The 19786-nt window shown below is 29.7% G+C and overlaps 1 protein-coding gene across 1 annotated transcript; it reads right to left on the bottom strand.

Annotated features, from left to right (window-relative positions):
* Positions 1–1765: 1765 nt before the first annotated feature.
* Positions 1766–11807, bottom strand: LOC114406437 (very-long-chain aldehyde decarbonylase CER1-like). The gene is made up of 9 exons (XM_028369143.1): positions 11652–11807; positions 10203–10426; positions 8198–8430; positions 6407–6626; positions 4603–4978; positions 3574–3882; positions 3261–3356; positions 2243–2416; positions 1766–2136 (listed from the first exon to the last, which is right to left on the bottom strand). The coding sequence occupies exons 1-9, from the start codon at positions 11709–11711 to the stop codon at positions 1966–1968; spliced, it is 1863 nt and encodes a 620-aa protein (XP_028224944.1). The 5' UTR covers positions 11712–11807; the 3' UTR covers positions 1766–1965.
* Between the last annotated feature and the right edge of the window lie 7979 nt (positions 11808–19786).

Below are 19786 nucleotides of genomic sequence, written 5' to 3'. Positions count from 1 at the left end.
GTGACACTGACAGGGAGAGTGCCAACGGTGAGGAGTTTCAGCGCCACGAGAGGTTAGAGTGAGAGTGAGAAAGGGTTCAAGTGAGAGTCAGAAAGGTTGCAAAGTAAGGGAGCCTGAGGGTTTTAGGTACCAAAGCAATCATTATAAATGATCCAACAACATCAATTTTTAAATAAAACCAATGTTACTAGAAGAAACTCAACATCGATTTTGGAAAACCGATTTTACTAGAAGTAACTCAACATTGGTTTTTGGAAAACCAGTGTTAACATTATACTAGCAACATTGGTTTTCCAAAAACCGATGTTGACTTACTTTTAGTAACATCGGTTTTTGGAAAAACTGATGTTGAGTTTTTCCTAGTAACATCGATTTTTAAGAAATCGATGTTACATTTCGTCCAGCAACATTGGTTTTAAATCGATGTTAACACACTCATGTTCGCATCAATTTTATAAAAAATTGATGTTAACGTAGCAATGTTAGAACCATTCTTTCAAGTAGTGTTATGTCTTAAAGACGAATTATGACTCCTAATTATTTTTGATTAAGTACATATAAATACAAATAATAAAAGTTGTGTTTGATATACTATCAAATCATGAGTTGTTTCTGTGCGTCTGAAATTTTTAGACGATGCACTCATAAGACAATATGATATAACATTTAAGAAATACATTTAAGACCTTTATTGAAAACTTTATGTTTGAGATTCTTTGTTGTAGAAAATATTTTCTTGGGATCTATCAGAGTCCTATGAAGAATAAATAAATCCCATAATCTGAAAGACGTTTATCCTCATTAAAAGGCGCGCTCTGTTGTTGTAGACCTGTTATGATGAAAGAAGTGACTTTCCTGCTGAAGTACAAGACATGATATCCTATCAACATGAACTTTGCATGAAGAAGGCATGTGCATTTAATGCTAGCATTAAATGTCCCATTGGATTCGAAACTTCAGACAAAGAATAGAATGAAGAATCCAACCATTGAGAGACAATGAATACTTGGAGATAAAGACAATATATAAAAGAAGCTTTGAAGAAAGAATATACGAAAATTATCTATGTGAATCATTCTTTTGTTCATTCTTGTAAAGTTTTCTGTAAATTCTTGTAAAGATACAAAACTTTCAAAACACCTTGTATACTTTGAGAGAAAAGACTGAAAATGCTAAGTGGTATATCCATCTATAAGATGATCATACTTTAGTTGGTGAACAACCTTCCAACAAATCATGTTTATTTATTTAGAGCCAATAGTGGCTTGGTAAAACAAAGAATGATGAATTTAAGTTAAACTTGGGGTACATATAGTAAATGTAAGAGTCAAAAGTGACAGTAAAAAATACTTATAACATTGATAAGTTAGTGAAAACTTACTATATGGTTGTCAAGAACTAGATGTAGTCTTGAGGTTGATACGAACTAGTATAATTTTTTGTGTGCTTTCTTGTTTAACTAACAAAAGATTTTTAATTTGTTTTTAGATCTTATATCTTCTTTTTAAAGAAAATTGTTTATCTCATAGTTTGATCTCTTTTTATATTTATCAGACAATAAACGTGTTTTATAATCTTAAGAAAAGTTTTAAATTTCTAAAACACAATTCAACCCCCTTCTCATCTTATCAACTTAAAAAAAGTTTTAAATTTCTAAGATGAATATAGACAAAAAAAAAAAAATTAAGTTCTTTCTTCAAATCTGGTTAATACCAACATGTATGGAAAGTATATAATACTTTTGAGTGTATTATGAGATATATACTTATATAGCTACTTCTTAAAATGTTGTAGCTCTATGGAAATATATGTAGATGATATCCATTTGCTTTGTCTTAAGGTATTACTTAACAATCTTATTTAAGGTAAAGATAACCATAAGTAGGATGGATTAATACCCTCCAAAGAGCTAAAACAAATTAAGCAGCCAAACATATTATTCATATATATTATTCCCCTAGCTAGTTACTCATTAATTGGCACCGGAAGAGGTTGGAATCCATGTTGAAGAGTTGAATGCCAAACATTGTCTATGTTATGCATTGTGTGGCCACACTCATGTTCAGTCCATCCTTCTAGAGAGTGCACTATCCCAGCTATGCGCCATGCACTCATTATCCTCCTTGGCAACCAATCCTGCATGCAATACATGTATGATATATATGACATTTTATAATTTGGGATGCTAACCAAATTAATTCAATCTTCCCAACAGAAATTGACAAGGGTAATATGAACAAACCTCACAAGAATGGATATTTTCAACACTACAAGGAGCTAACATTGCAGGGGTGCAATGGTAGAAGCAATCCTTACGATATTTTCTTGGTGGAAATTGTGTGTATGGAATAAATAATGTTCCTTTGGGTGCCTTCAGTTGTTCCTCTTCAGTTAATCCATCTCCTACTAACCAAGTCTATTCAAAAGCAAAATTAAAATATGAGACATGAAAGAAAACCTTATTGATCGAGGACAAAAATACTTTATAATTTTTTTTACATAATATTTTTTTTATAAGCCAATTTTTTACATAAAAGTCATCCTGAAATATTTGTCCCTAATTTTAAGGGCATTGCCAACAATCCCTCATAGTGTATTTTCATACCAAAATATAGCAACAAAAGATGACAAATAAGGATATTAAAACCATGGTTTATGAAATTTATAATAAACGAGGGTGTAATTAATTGAAGTATTTTACATCCATTTTCATGCATGTGGAAGTTTTATTTATGATTGTGTAGGTGAAAATGTTTTTTTTTTAACTTTCATGAAAGTTAACACTCCCAAAAAAGAAATTATTTCTGAGAAATATTTTTAATTTTAATTCTACCAAACCAAAGAAAATATTATTTTAATACCATCTTCTAAAAAGTATTAAAATATTTTGTATACCAAATATTACTTAAGCTTTTTTCTTTTAATTATTTGAAATGGCACAAATCAAGGGGAAAAAAGCGAAAATTCGTGGACCCTTATTGATATTTTTCACCACTTCACAGCTCAGGAGGCATGGAGAGATAATAGAAAATCAATGAAATTAAAAATGTGTTCTTGTTAATTAATATTTTTTATATTAAATTTGTTTGAATAGAATGTAACATAATTTTAGTTTCTTCACTCTATTTTTCTCTCTCTTTTGTTCTCTCTATTCATACAATGCTAGAAGAAAAAAAATTGTCTCTTTATTTTCTTTTTTATTTCCTTCTTTTTTACTTCTAACATAAAATGAAGCAAATAAAGTGAAATTTGTTATGTACCGTCTGTGTGCTGCTTTTGGTAAAGGCCAAATTGGTTTCAGAGCTATTGAACGACTTTTTGAGCCTCACATAATCATCCTCATACAATGCAGCAACCTGAAATGTAATTAAGAGACCAGAGTTTAAACAATATCATTACAAGAAATTTTCTAATTAGCCAGGAAATATTTCCAACTCCAATCCGTCACTAATTAATGACAAATTGGCAAAGAAAAACATAATCTCACATATCCATAGCTACTTTAGCTGCGGAATCACAAAGTCACCATACTGGCTCACTAATCCATCGCCTATATAAATTAAAGAAGCTGACCTGAACACCTTGTTGACACAATGTGTAGGCAAGAGCATAAGCAATCTTGGTGAGTTTGCCCCTAAGTAAAACTTGAGTTGTTCCCTTGGGAATGCTATTAAGAACAACAGCAACTACAAGACTGCTTCCATCTACAACCCTAACTTTTAGCTTTGGATGCCTACTAACATATAGTCCTCCATAGATGTTAAGGTCCTCTCCTTGATTCCTTAGGCCTAAGCTCAAAACTTTTATGCCTTTTCTGTCAGCATCGAGTATTGCTTCCTCTATCATTGTGTTGATAGCCACTTTTTGTGATTGCATGAAGTACTGCAGCAAAACTCCGATAGTTATATATGAATTTTATTTTATGCATTGCCAGATAATAAATAAATGATTGCATGCAATTTAACTTTATAAAGTGCAGTTTAATTACTTCTCAAAATGCAGACCATGTTCAATACATGAAAACAATCCAAAATATTATGATGCACTGTATATGTGACAGTATTTCTCGAAGAAAAAAATGTGACATTGTATTCATCTAAATATTGATCTCAAAAAATTTTATTTTATTAATTAGAGCATCTCGATAAATCTTTCCCATGATGCTTAGTCAAAAGTATGAGTAAGTTTGAATGATTATTTTCCCTTGCATGAGCAATTCCCAGGCTTGTAAGGCCACCGAGCCCATAACAGAATTAGTAAACCTCTCCATGGCCATGTCATGTGGTAGTGGGGATAGGCGCCATCCCAAAGCGGATAAATAATTTTCGATACTAAATAATTTTCAATAATGTTTAAGGAATTAATAAAGAAAATAAATAAATAAGTTTAATGAACATACTGATAATGTAAAATACTTTTTTATTATCGTTTAATTATAATTTATTATTAATATGATTTTTAAAGTAATTATTATAAAAATTAATAAGTTTATTATATCTGATGAATTGTGATTGAATAATGTTGTAAAAAAATTTATACCAAGAACATATAATCCTTTTTCTCTTAATAAATATATAGAGAATGGGAATATAAATAAATTACTTGGAGACTGTACTTGGGTATTGCCCAAGTTTGCAACTTCAGTTTGTCAAAACGATTCCCCTCCACAATAAATGTACGGCCATAAACCCATGTGAGGATCATGGACCAAGTTGTTACTGGCCACATCAAACAAAGGTACCATTTTGACGTGTAAGGCTTAGAAGCCAAGTAAGCAAATCCAAGCCTGAGATGATATATGGATTCAGGGGTCGTGAGATGTGTTAGGTGTACAACATTAGGGATTTCTTCCTCTTGTTTTAATGCTGACTCGTGTAATTTATCGGAAGCTTTGTCTGTGGTGCCATAGATGTAGTCATAAAGAGGCATAAACAAGGAGTAGTTTGTTCTAAACTGAGTATGGTGCAAAGAATGGAACCTGCGACATAATAAAAAAAAAAAAACTTTTTTTGTTAGTTGTTGCTTCTCAAACAGAGAAATACATTCGAGTCAAATACCAATATAATTATTAATATTTACATGTGGGTTTTTTTATTACACTTTATAAAGTTAAATTATATTTTTTTATTTTAATAAAAAATAATACATAAATATTTTAATTATAAATTTTTAAAATTAAAATTAAATTAGTCTAGATAGCCAAGAGATTTATATGGTTTAAAAAAATTGGATGATCTATCTGTCCCAAGTAAAAAGGAAATTAAATAATCTCATCTTAGATGATCCAATAAAATTACATACAATTTTGTGCATAAAAAAATCTAAACAAATGGGTGTAATTTTATTGAACCACATATATAATATATATATAAATAAATCTTCGATGCTCACATTTCGAAATGTCCGCTTCAACCGCAGTTTCACCTCCCAAAAAAGCAAAGTTGGCATCTAAATTCTAATCTCAAAATGGAAATGAATTGAAAAATTCGACCACACGTATATGTTTAGAGCATTTTCCGAGTGAAGTGAATAGGCACTGTTGGCGGAAGCCAATGTCCCGGGGTCCCAGGGACTCATTCTGACTGAAACAAAGGGTGGGTCTTTACCAACTTATAGGGTTGATTAACCCCATTTTTAATTTGGGTTAGTTAGACAAACCCTAATAAAATCGAATACTTATTAACCTTTAGTTGGATATTCAGTTATTTTCCCAAATATAACTATGAGATCCGATATGTGATGATAAAGTCTCTCTAGAGTAGCAACCGAAAAAGAAAAAAGAACACGTATTTGTCCTAATGGGGCATTAATGAAAAAAATATCGAATGTCTTTTATGATTTACTGATAAAAAAAATGTCTTTTATGATTTTTTGACCAGTATTTTTCTTTTGTGAACCTTTTGACCAGTATAATGCAACTGAGATATTGCATTTATTCAATACCAAACCACATGCTAAAGAAATGAATAGATCGAAGGCTGAGGCTTTTATAGTGGACAAGGGTTACATGCGTTAGTCCTACGAAAAATATGAATTCAGATAGAAAGTTGATATTAGCATGTAAGGAAACAGCTAGAGCTAGCTGAATATAAAAGTATATTAGGTTGCAAATATAAGAGTATGAAAATTAGATAAAATAAATTTAATTATTTATGTATGATTAATGATTTATTGTGTATTTTTCTTTCTGTTAAAATAGAATTTAACGCATATTCATTAAGAAGCAGTCAATTATTATTTTTATGTGCATCATAATTCATATTAATATAAAATCAAACACACTCTTATTTGTTTAATATATTAACTTCTTTAATTTTTCATGCACTCCTGTAACTAAATACTCCCTCCACACATATATAAAATAGTGTGTAAAACTATGTATATGAAATTATTATTAAATACTTACGATGAGGTGTACATGAGATATTTGAGAGGAGGAAAGATGTCAAAGAGCCACTTTGGAACCACCTCAAAGTTACAATGACCCATGTTGTTCATGAAATCAATGTAAGTGACATATCCAAGCATGGCCCCCACAGAAGCTGTTTTTGTGAAGACGAGGGTTAACTTGGGTATTGCAAAGAGAAGAAAATATAATATGTGTTCAGCGAATGGATGAATAACAGCTGCACCAAAAAGAATATGCTTTTAGATAAAGATCAAGTGCCGAAATTACTTGGCTGGCTCATAAAAAGCAAATACACTATATAGTATATAGAATTAAAGATTACAGGTGGCTATCAGGGAAAAGTGTTGCTTTCTGTTTTACTCAAATTGGATTTAGAGCAGCTGTATTTTCATTAAATTTTTATACAACAATTTTTACATAAAGGAGAGATAGAGAAAAAAAAAACCGAAAAAATATACACTAACATGAGCTATGTGATAGAAATAAATAAATAAATTATGTGATAAAAAGTAAAATAATATGCTGTGACATTTATGGAGTGCATACATAAACAGCTCTTTTTCTCTTTGGGTAGATAGTAGTGTGCATTCGAAGACCTTTCTTTTGTTTCTTCTAATCTGCTTATGTTAGTCTATTGTTTATGTTGTATTATATACATTAAAAATAATAATTTATTTATTTATATTAAAATTATTTTGAATTTTTTCACTATATTTTTTTATTTATTCCTTTGACCGTTCTTTTATATTATTTTCTTATTTCTTGATCGGTAAGGATCGATATAATTAAAAAAAATTAACATTTTCTTGATCAATTTTATAAGAACAAATAAATATAAACAAAATAGTTCTTCAAAAATAACAGATAATTAAAAATAGTCTATATAATTTGATCACATATTTTTAATTACTTAATATCATAAAAATATAATTTGTGTAAGTGAAAACATAAGAATCGGAAATCAAAATTATACCTCCTAGATGTATTCCCTTAATGGCGTGAAAAAATAATAATAATGATAATTATTTAAAATCTAAATTAACATAAACTATCCGAACAACAACATAAACTATCTATAAGAAGTACAGAAAAGTCATATATGAAAAGAATCAATCCTATAGCAGAATCCTAACTCCAATAAATATAGTTATATGTGAATTACTTTATATGTAATTCTAATTATAATGTGGGCCTATAACTAATTGATACCTGTTTTGCAATAAAGTGTACCTATAAATATTTGACACCTGTTTTGCAATAAAGTGAACCTATAAATATTTGACACCTGCTTCCAATTGAAACAAATTTCCACCTGCAATCTTGTTTGTGGTCCTCTCTATAGTGATAAAATTGACAATAATGCAGTCTGTCTTTCTGTGAAAACATAGCACTCTGACATTTGACAATAAATTGCAGGCATCAAATGTAAAATAGAAAAGTTGTTCGCCAGCTTTGAATTATGCATGCAAAAGCAATTAATGAATGACGTTCTAAGTGCAAAATAAACGTTACCTAATATGAGCATAGATCAAAGAATAAAATAATTAAAACTTAAATTTTAAATCTATATATGAACAAAGAAAAATGATTTGTTATTAGATTTTATTAAATAATAGGGTTTCGTGTATAGACAAAAATTTCATATATATATATATATATATATATATATATTGATAAAATATTCAATATTTAACTCTCATATTTAAAATAAAAAATATTATTTCGGACATCATTTATTATTGGACCGATCTTGGTTAAAACTATTATTTTTTGGTCTAGGGGACTCACAAGTTATAGGTTCTGTTACTATTGAAGAATGGTGATGAGAGTGGTAACGAGAGTAGAGAAAATGATGATGAAGTGCTCTGTGTAACCAATAATAGAGAAACTCCACTGGTCCTGCATGAAGCAATATTGCCATAACAACTCCATCTGTTCTCCATAATGGAATACGGGATGCCCCAGATAATGTGTAGCTTGCCAAGTAGTATAATAATCCATTGAACAATATTTGGTCATCCCTGCACAAATTAAAATAAATAATTCAAATGAGCAAGTTAAATCAACCTAATAAATGATCAGAATATAAAATAATCTTTGTTTCTTTTCTCATTTACATATTTTTTTCAATGATTTTTATGTGCTTGTGTTACATGCTCACCTGTTACGTACTGAAGGAAAATTATTTTCTTTACACCCTGTGAATACAATCTTTAATTGGAAAAGGGAAGGTATATGTATGATGTAATGAATAAAAAAGAAAAGAGGGATTTTTCTTGACATGCATCCTGCTTATATTTATTTATTTTCATAAATATTCAACAACTATTTTAAATTTAAAATAAAAACTTATCTTCCCTTCAATATAATTTCCATCAAAACACCAAAAATTAAAATCCATCCATGCATTAGACTTGTATATATTAGAGTTGAATGAATAGATATATAGGATAAAAGAAATGTATAGATTCAAGACATATATTCAGTTTATTTATATCATATTTGACATTACTTCTTTTTTTCATTTTATATGTTATATAGTAGTATAAAAAAATATAATTTAACATTAAATTAAATTAACTAAAAACAGAAAAATTCCACAATATTCTCCCCCTCCCCCTTTGGGAAAAAAGAATTTTGCTTGTAGGCCCCTAACCTATAACCTATTCCCCCTCGCTCCTGGAGCAGGAAAGCTACTTTCTGTCACACTAATTTATTGTCTTCCTTTTTTCTAACATCCTTTCCCCAATCAAAGTGTTAGGGTCCTAGCCATGAGGTACCACACTTCGAGTGAGATGCAACTAAATCTGTTTATGTTTTTTATGGAAGCGTACTGTGGTGTGTTGAGGACCATTAATTTTGTTTTCTTTTCTTAAATGCAAAGAAGATATATTGATGTATGGCACCAGAAATGCCGTAACATATGCAAAAGATATCCAACATTAGTTTTGGTTTTGTGGTGTACTATTCTGAGTACCTATCGTATATTTGCTAATAAATTTCCCATGTTTTGTAAAGTGTCATGCAAGGAATGTCTTAGCTTTCAACTACTAAGACAAATTCATTTATCAGATACTATAAAATATCTAAGATATTTGGTTGTTATGTTTGGCAAGCTTGGATAAGGACCTACTATTCCATGGACTAATTATCTAAAACAAAATTTCATGGTTCTGTTAATTTTTTTTCTACGAAAATATTCTAGCACTCAGGTATATATGGACCGAGAAGAACATACGAAAAATATTATAGCACTCATACATTTAAAGAAGAGTGAAGAATTGAAGAATTCATGACTAAAATACCAGGGGTGATGAATCTGAGAAGGAAGCATTCATCTCTGAGCGGCCTTAAGAACTAATTATCTTTGTAAACTAATTTAGTAGCATATGTACATATTATTTGCACTCCAAATAAGATATTATTTTTTTTATTGAAATTAAAGAAGAGATTACTTTAAATCTTAAAACTAAATATTGTTCCTTACATTAAAAAAAATTAAAATTCTCACATCATTTTATGAATATATATATATATATATATATATATATATATATATATATATATATATATATATATCATGAAAGAATATTCTCTTACCTCATTGTTAGATGAAACTCCCTAAAGTATCTCTCTATCAAAGAAAAAAGGACTAATGATGTAAATAGATATATAGATTTCATACTTAATATTTTTCATAATAATAATAATAATAATAATATACTAAGTCAAAACCACATGCAAATCCATCTATATATGATTCTATTAACTACCAAAAATTAGACAAACTAACCAATCTCTTTCTCTATCAACTTGATCAAACTCAATTCCCTTGTCGACAATTCTAGCATTGCCTTTGGCGGTTCGGTAACGAGAGAGAGTGATCCATATCTGGTTATGAAGCATACGCCATAGAAGAAATGGAAATATGAGAAAGGTGCTTATATCCCTTTCACTCTTATCCTTCACCAACACAGAATAGGAGCTGTGAACTACCCAAGGTGCTAGTAACAAATACTGCAAAATGAAATTGAACCGCGCGTTAATATCTTAATTAATTGTACAAGAAAGCAAACAAAGGAAATCAAAGAGATAAGAATAATTTTAAATTCTCCTACATTCTTTTACACATTTTCTTGTAAACCTTCTTATTTGATATTTACTTTATGAAGCATTGGAAAAATCAATAAGAAGATATAAAAATATTACTCATAAGATAAGGAGTAGAAAGTTAAGATCTCTTTGGCTTGTCCTTTTTTCATCGGTCGATATCCTTTTTGTTGCAATTACAAAAATGCTACTTTTATTTATTTTGTTTTACAAAATATACATTGACATTTTTATAATTACTAATAAATATTTATTAGTTAGAAATGAAAAAAATAAACCTATTAAGCACACAAAAATGACATTACTATTAAACGCTTTCTTACACGTTACAACTGGCTATCAATTTGACATGTTATATAAATACAATAAACATGGTTTACAGTTATTGTTAAATTAAAATCTCTAAAATGTAGGATATATTTTAAAATAAAAAAATTAAAGAAATAGGTTTTTATGAGAAATTTAAAATTTAAAATTACCTTGTATTTATGTTTTTCTTATAAAAGTCTAAAAGTCGCGTATTTTATGATTTACTAAGACGTTACCTTATTTTATAAAATTTTATGTTGCATTGCTCGTAACAATCTCTGTGATTGAACTTGTGATGTTGATTGGTATAATTGGATTGTACTTGGATAAATGCACCTTTATGAAGAGCGTGGAAAAGTACTTAAATTGCAAAAATTCCTTCCAAGTGAGTTTGTCGCTTTAAAATGTACATATGAGAAGTTACCCTTAATTTTAACGAGTTAACATCACAATTTGTTTGCTTATAAAGAAACATCACAATTTGTTTGAAATTAAACCAAAGGTGTGCATACTTGTACACTTTATAAATTAAACAAGTTTACATAAGCTGAGTTTTTTTGTTTTGCATATTATAAATAATAATAGTAATCATATTCTAAATTTCAGTGCGTAAACCCTAAGAAAAAAATTCATGCACATTTTGTTCTTGTATAAAAAACAATGAGAGCAATGTGTCATGATAATGTTATACACTTAGACGTGCAAATATCTTTCTATGCCAAATGAGTTGCATGAATAAAATGTAAATAACTATTGTTTAGAGAGAGAGAGAGAGAGAGAGAGAGAGAGAGAGAGAGAGAGAAGGGGAATGAATGTATGCAACCTTAAAGCTTCCAAGAGGTTTCCATGGCCAATCCGTTAGGATTCCAGGCCTTGAAGCCATACTTAATTTGTTCGCAGCACGATTGATCTATATTGTTTGAGAAGTGTCTTTTGTTACGTTCACAAGTGTTTCTCTTCTCTTTTTTTTTAAAGCATATGGTGGGTGTAACTTTATTTATAGACCTAGCTGTCTCATTTTTCTCACATTGGAACAATTGATGCGTTTACCTACCAACGAAAACCAAACCCCACCACTTACCATCGCATGGGAAAGCACCACGTTACGTTTTTAAATAGAAAACCTCTCTTGACTTTCCTACATTAACTTTCATATTTAACCAAATTGAGATGTCATCGTTGATTGGGTACCAGATATATACAATATATCTTCTTAATAAAAATATATAATACCATCTTTGTGACCAACATTGATAGTATATTTTATCATTAAAGAAATTTGATTTATTTGTTGTCCTTTAAAATTATATAATTTTTATTATTTTTAAAATTAAATATGATCATTAAATATTAACATAATTATTATTTATTGTTATTTTAATGGAACAACAACACAGAACAATATAAAAAAAAAACAGTAGAGAAGAAGTCATGTCACAATTAAAACGAGTAATTTTGCTTATGTTGCCTTCATTTATTGGCCTCGCCAAACTTTCGGTATGGGTGGCAGGGCCATAAATAGGAGTCAGTAATTTATTTAGATGTCTAGTGTTGTGTTGTTTTTATTTTTATAATGCTTTTAGGGCTAGGTCAGAAAAAGGCACTCTATGGATTGATTTCTTTGTTTCGAGTAGTTTATTCATCACTGTGGCACTTCTGAGGCCATGATCAGGTTTGAAAATTGCTCAGAGAATTCAGCGAAGTACGATTCCCTGTAGTGAATACGCAATCGCAACATGATTTTTATCTTACTATCTTAATTAAATTTTTATTCCTAAAATATAAAATTAAGGATTTAAATCTTGTGCAGTTGAAAAAAGCAACCACAATTAAACGCACCCAATTCAGCTGGTCATAATAAAACTATATAAGCAACAAATAGTTGGTTCGAGTAATAATGATTTTCTTAAATAGGATTTTAGATTTGAATTGATGAAAAAAATATGATTAAAAGAAAAAAAAAATCTCATTAAAAAAGATCGATCAAATTTTTTAATGAAAAAATTATTGATAAAGTTGGTACATATTCTAAACTATATCAATACCATGATTACTGATATTCTTATGTAAGCACTAAAAAGATGACTGATTCCCTTAATTGTGGAACTTCCATGTATTAAAGTTACAGATGTAAGGAAATCCTACCAATGAATTTTGATTAAGACAAAGTCATAACAAGTAAAAACACTCTCAAAAAAGTCAAGAAAAAGCCAAAAATGAAAGAAAGAAGCAATAACAATAGTATGTGTCCTTGGTATGTCTTGTAAACTATTTAAGTATCAGTAGAATTAACATCAATGATCCCTTTGGGGCTCTTCTAATCAATTTGGATCAATAAGAAACCCATTAAGCAAAGCACATACTAAATTGGGCTAGAAACCTTGAAAACTCAAAATTGGGCCTGGTGGGGGTACCTAAAGATGACGATTTTGTTATGTTTTTAGAAAAAAAAATCTTTCCATAATAAAATAGACAAATGAAATTATGAAATAGGAGAGTATTTGGTGATAAAACCTATTTGCTTCTAAAAATATAGAGGTTGTTTTATTTGGGAAAAATATAATATCCTGGGATAAATCTATAAAGCATATTTTCCTAAAACAACAACTTTTCAAATATGAGATAATCTGAAATGAATTTGGGGTAAAATTGAAATAAATTTAATCAGATCTATCTCTATCTATCTTATTGAAAAGTTCAACTTCACACCTCATCTATTATAAATGTCTTTGTCATAGAGCAAAGTGCATCAGACATAAAGGTGAAAAGTTCAATAAGAATTCTATTATCCAAACCTTGAAAAATTAGATAAGAAAGGTGCCAATAGCTTGGTTCTTTGATGTATTTCTAAAGTGAGAAAGAGAGAATGCTAAATTGAATACAATTCCTTTGGGATTAAAAGTTGGGTGCCAAACGGTTTTATAGTAATTCAATTTGCCCATGCTTCTTGAGTTACTAATGTCACTTGGTTAACACCTTAGATAAAATAATATTATAATTAGAAATAATTGATTAAATATTTTTATATATATTGTAAATAAATTTTGAACACAATTTTTCCTTATCTTTTCACTTTCCTATAAAATGAAAACATTCATTTGATGGTGAGCTAGAGTGATTTCATTTTTTCATAGAGAAACTTACATAAACTTAAATTTGATGGGATCAAAATTTCGAAGGGTTTATTGGTGCTCACAGTGGGTTGCTTAAGAGTATCATGGTCTTTCAAAAAGATCGCTTAGATCATATCTCTTTCTCACCTTAATTGCTTATGGTTGTTAGAGATAGGTTATCTCTTGGTTTGTAAGCATCGGTTCTCTATTTTCTTGTATTGATTCATCAATTCTCTATAGGGAGTCTTTTGATGATTAAAATCTAGGGCTGATTCTTGTATTGTGTGTTGTAAAGAATTTTGTGAAATAATGCTTATTCTTTCTAAACCATTGGTTGCATCTACAATAATAATAATAAAACATATCTTTTCACTTTTGGACGCTTTTGATTTTCTTACACTTAACACACTTGTTAATATTTTAAACCTTAATAACTTTGTTATCATCAAAACTTTGAAGGTTAGATGTTTCATATGTTTTTGGTTTCAACAAATCGGTATAAAAAAATTTGTTTACTCTTTTTATCTTTTATACGGTGAATTGGTCCTAAATCAGTTGAAGTGCTAAAAGTTCTTTGTGAAAATTAAATTTGGGTCTTAATTGGGTAATCCAATTCAACCCCTCCCCCGTCTTGGATTCAAGTCATTTTTCTTAACAATATAAATACCTAAAAATTATAGAAAAGCAATTAAAAATAATTAGAGCTCACGACCATGAAAAAATATTATTTGACTAACATTAAACTAGACAAAGGGTTTAGCTCTTCATGCGAAAGACATGAAAATACAAAGGAGAAGTTATGAAAACCAGAAGAAGAGAGTTTGACAAAGTAATCATAGAGGGATGCAATCATGCAAAAGTGGTAAAAGTTTCTCTTCAGGTGTTTCTAAATATTTTTTATACTCAAAGTTTGGAAACTAGGTCTAATAGTAAATAAAAACTTAAAGGGTTTTCTTTTTATTAAAACCCAAAATACAAAATCAAGTTAAAATCATATCCTAACTAATGTCCAATGTTCAAAGGTAAAATAAAAACATGGTTGTATTTGTGGCTTATAGTTTCTTTGTAATTTTAGTAATTAAATAATAGTAATTCAATGAATATCAACCATCAATATAATGAATGGCTTAGAATTAGAATTCTCCGTAAGCTATCATCATTTATCTTTTTTTTTTTAAATATAAATAGAGTAAAGGAAATGTGGAATTCATTGGAGAAAAAACATAAGCATTCAATCCATAGAGCTCGCATGTGATAAATAAGGATTCGTAGATAGAGAATTATTCTTTGTAGTTTTTTATCATATACTTTTGCCACAAAATAAGGATTCGTAGATAGAGAATTATTCTTTGTAGTTTTTTATCATACTCTTTTGCCACAAAATTAGCGTTCTTGAATTCGAAAAACACTTTTATAACTTTAAATCACACATAGTTTTAAATGGGACTTTAATTCATTAACCATGCATACCGGATCAAGCAACTCCGTTGGTCAATTTTGGGTTCACTCTATGAGTCGATTAACCAACCTATGAGTGGGCCATTCTATAAAATAGGCTGTACTGTGGAATAGAGTTAAGATTGTTTCTGTCAATATCTACTAGGTTGATTGGAGGTGCACATGTATTATCATAAATGTAAAAGAGAATTGGGATTCTTGTGATCTTGTGGAATAGAAAAGTTTTCATTATGTGAATCTTCGTAATTTTATCAAATTTTCAATTACGTAGTTGAATTTGTTTTAATGGGTTTGGGAACTTTTATTTTTTAATTAGATTCTCTCATCTAATTATCGTCATGAAAAAATAATCACAAACACTTAATTAGTGGTAGAAACAATAGACATATGTTTTTAGAGCATTATAAATACAATTGAGTCAATTTTAAGAGACTTTCACATAATTTCAACCTATATAGGTCAATTTAACCTAGAGATGGATCTATGTGTAAAGCAATGAGGGGAATTGTCATCACAAAGTAAAATTTTTTTAGTTGAATATATTAAATAAATATATTTTTTTGCCCCCATGAAGAAATATGTGTTGCCCCCATTAGATAATTGTTTTTAAAAAGATGAATGCAAACAATTGAAAAAAACAAAAGAGAAAATAAGTTAATACTAATTTTATCCACTTTATCCTTTTAATTTTTATTATTTTTAATTTTTCTTATACTCTTTTAATAGAGCTTATATTATCTTTCGTCTGAGAAAATATTATATTATTTTTTGCCCCAACTAAAAAAATATGGATTCGTCATTGATTCAACCTAAGCATTCTTTCACAATCCTCTCAGAATTGTTTGGCTATGCAGAAAGTTGAACTATGTAAAAAAAAAAAAAAAAAAACTCTCACAATTGACTTAGTTGTGCTTATAATATACTCCATAAGTATGAGTTCACTCTCTCCACCTCTAATTAGGTGTCTACATTTAATTTTTCATAATGAAAATTTGACCGAAAGAACCAATTAAAAAAAATTAGCGACCTAACTAAAAGTTTAGTAATATTATGAGGACATGCCAATCAACTTAACCAATAGTTAATCAGAAACAAGATTTTTAATATATTAGATCAACCCATTTAACACACCTTTCAAATATAGTAAAAAAAAAATTAGTATACTCCTTAGAACATTTTAAGAGTGTGTTTGATTTAGTAAGGAAAGTTAAATAAAAGGGAAAAGAAGAAAATGAAAAATGAAAAAAAAAAGTGAAATATTGTTTAGATTCTTAGTAAGAGAACAAATGAAAGGAAAAATGATTTTTTTTTTCTTATTTGATTGTACAGAAAAGGTTAAGTTAATTCATAGGTCCATGAACTATTTAGCAATTTTTAATTAGGTTTCTAAACTTTTTTTTTTCAAATGGGTCCTTGAATTTGTATTTGCTTTTTAATTGGGTCCTTCTGCCTAATTATCATTACGAAAAAAAAAATTAACTATTTGAGTCAATTGTGTGAGATTGCCTACTTTACTACTTGAGTTTTAGTTTTTCTGAAAATAAAGTTTTGATATAATGAAACGTTGTTAACTCATTGGCAAGTGTACCAAATTGTCTCAAGTAGTAAAGTACTCGGAAGTCTGAGTGTCAAATCCACATGAACTTTGTTTATACTTAGATAGATTCAAACCCAATTTACAAAGCAAGAGATATAAGGAATTTAAAATAGAAGATAAAGAGAGTTAGGAGATAAGATAAAGATTTAAAAGAAAAAGATAAGAGATTTAAAGATAAAAAAGTAGAAGACAAAATAAATAAGAGATTTTAAAGTAAAAGATAAGAAATGTAGAAGATAAAGATAATGATGCTTAAAGATAAATTCAAAATTTAAATATGTTGGGACCTAGCATGCCAAAACGATTTATGATGCAATATTAATGATTTTCTCTATCTAATGATATTCATGTTTCCACCCATATCTAATATGACACTCTATCTTTGGTTTCCCACACGAAAAACCTAATTTATCTATTCTTTTCTCCCAAATTTCTATGCAAAGATAAAAAATAATAAATCGCATTAAGATTAGAGATGCATGAAATAGGCTAAATGAATATCAATCTATTTCTAGCAATGATTTCATTTAAATACCCTTTCCCAATTTTTTTAGAAAATAACCATTTTTCAATGCATTATCCCCTAAACACTATACGGATGGCCAGATCATAATAAACAATTAGGCATAGAAAAGAGCAATAGAAATAGAATTGCATTAAATAAATAATAACAAAGAGTTACATTACAAGAGTTGGCCGGCCAGACTCCCAACAATGGGGGTTTAACCTCTCATTATCATGGGAGGCTTTACACTTTAGGGGCTGATGTGGATAGAAGAAGGGAAGGAAAGGATAAAGGAACAGAAGGGGATAATGGACATAGAGAGTGGGTTTCCCCTATTTGAGATACTCAGGCTTAGGATTTATTCATCAGAGAGCTCTGAGTCTCAATCTCTTGGTGTGTAAGTGTGTCTTTCTCCTTTGTTTCATACTCCTTTTATAGACTTAAGGTAGCTTAATTTCCAAGCAACCTCGCGCTTAGAGCAGGCTTTCACGCTAAGCACGCCTTTGGGCTTCTTCGTGGGCCTTCTTCGCGCTAAGCGAGCTGTCTCAATCTTTAACTTTTCTTCAAGGCTTTTTCTTCCATTTTTTGCATCAATTTTCCTCCAAAGCACTTGAAATATTCTTCTTTTAACTTCTGCTGATAAAAAATTACAAAGATATTAATTTCTTCATTATTTCATTAAAAACAACAGTAAAGTGAAGAAATTGTAATCATTCTTAGTCAAAATTAACTATCAAATTAACTCAAATTTTGATGTTATCAACTCCCCCAAATTAAAATCTTTGCTTGTCCTCAAGCAAAAGACAGGTTTTGAATGTACTAACACATGAGATAACAATGAACCATTTCAAACCTTTCAATGACTGACCCTTGAGCTTGCATTTGTCTTAATATTGTGATGAAAGCATGAAGGAATGCACATGGAGATGGAAAAGTTTAGCCAATAGAAATTTCATCAAGGAAGAATTACCACACTTCATTCCTCACAAGGCTAGTGTTTCTCTCAACGCACAAGTGTCTTAGCTAAGAGTGTTTTTAAATTCAACAACTGAACTAATGTTCCCATCTTTGCACTTCTTCTCAGTTAAGGTAATCATACATACATACTGTGAATCACTAAGGGCTTTTTAGGCTTGTAACGTGGCTAACAAGGAACTCATAGTTTTTCTTTGGATTCAAAGTTATGTTCTAAGAGAGCACCTACCTCATGTCCTTATGATAACCCATGCTTTATATTTCATAGCCTCCAACTTCCATGTATTTCATTCTTAACAGCACACAAATCTCAAATCTCTTTGGCACATAGTTGCTAACAACTTTTTATTTGAAGCATGCTCTTTTTTTTAGCAATAAAAACTATAAAAACTAAATTGCACTAGCACTATAGCAACTGATCATATAATGCAGTTTCATCTGGATGTGTGTTGTTATTAGTGTTCCAAAAAAAAAAATCCACCCAAGAATCCTCCTTCCCCAAATTAGGAGTAAATTTGTCTTAACCTTTGCTCTCCTACAACCTAAGATAAAGTAGTTATTAATTTCATTTGGCTTGGGTTTCAAAGACAATTTATTTACATTAGGCTCAACAAGGTGGAAGGGATTTATTCTAGTAACAGGTTGGCTATTTGGCTCAGTGGCTAAGAAAATCAAAACAAGGCCTTGATCATTTCCACCTTATGTATGTACTCAATAGTCTAAGAATCATGCAAAATTAGGAAATTAAGAGCAATCGTTCTCTCACACTTATAAGGTCACACATCTCACCGGACATTTATGAAGTGCTCGGCTTACCATACCATGATGTTCATTTAGACTTGTTAACCTCTTCACTCTTGTGTTTTCGATTCATACTTCATCACTCACAATAATGCCTGCTCACACAAGAATCAGAATTTTCACAATCATCTCATCAGTACACAATATATCTCAATCATCAATTCATCCAGAACAAGTCATAGCCAATTATTGATTTCCTGTCTCTATCATGCAATTTTTTATTCAATGACTGAAATTAAATTATTGGAATTAAACTGCATGAAATCAAAATAAAATAAAGAAAGGAAATAACACAACTACCCTAAAAAAAATACACAATGCAATTAACTAAAGAGAGATAGAGTAAGAAATCTTGGGTTGTCTCCCAACAAGCGCTTCTTTAACATCATTAGCTTGACGGGTCAGATGCCTTCAAGGTGGCATGAAGGTCACATAAAACACATCTTCCTTGCATTTTTGCCTCTTAGCTAGAGACTTCATGAAACTCATGTATCCCGGAAAATCCTCCC

This window comes from Glycine soja, chromosome 3 (genome assembly GCF_004193775.1).
Source record: "Glycine soja cultivar W05 chromosome 3, ASM419377v2, whole genome shotgun sequence".
In the NCBI taxonomy this organism is placed as follows: Eukaryota; Viridiplantae; Streptophyta; class Magnoliopsida; order Fabales; family Fabaceae; genus Glycine; species Glycine soja.
Note: the sequence above shows the minus strand (reverse complement) of the source record. Positions and strands in the feature narration are given on the sequence as shown.

Excerpts from the sequence above, each read along its gene's own strand:
- LOC114406437 (XM_028369143.1), bottom strand. The coding sequence starts at position 11,711 with ATGGCTTCAAGGCCTGGAATCCTAACGGATTGGCCATGGAAACCTCTT. Across the intron at positions 3,357-3,573 it reads TGTGTCAACAAGGTGTTCAG|GTTGCTGCATTGTATGAGGA; the intron begins GTCAGCTTCTTT and ends ATTACATTTCAG. Across the intron at positions 2,137-2,242 it reads AAAATATCCATTCTTGTGAG|GATTGGTTGCCAAGGAGGAT; the intron begins GTTTGTTCATAT and ends TATTGCATGCAG.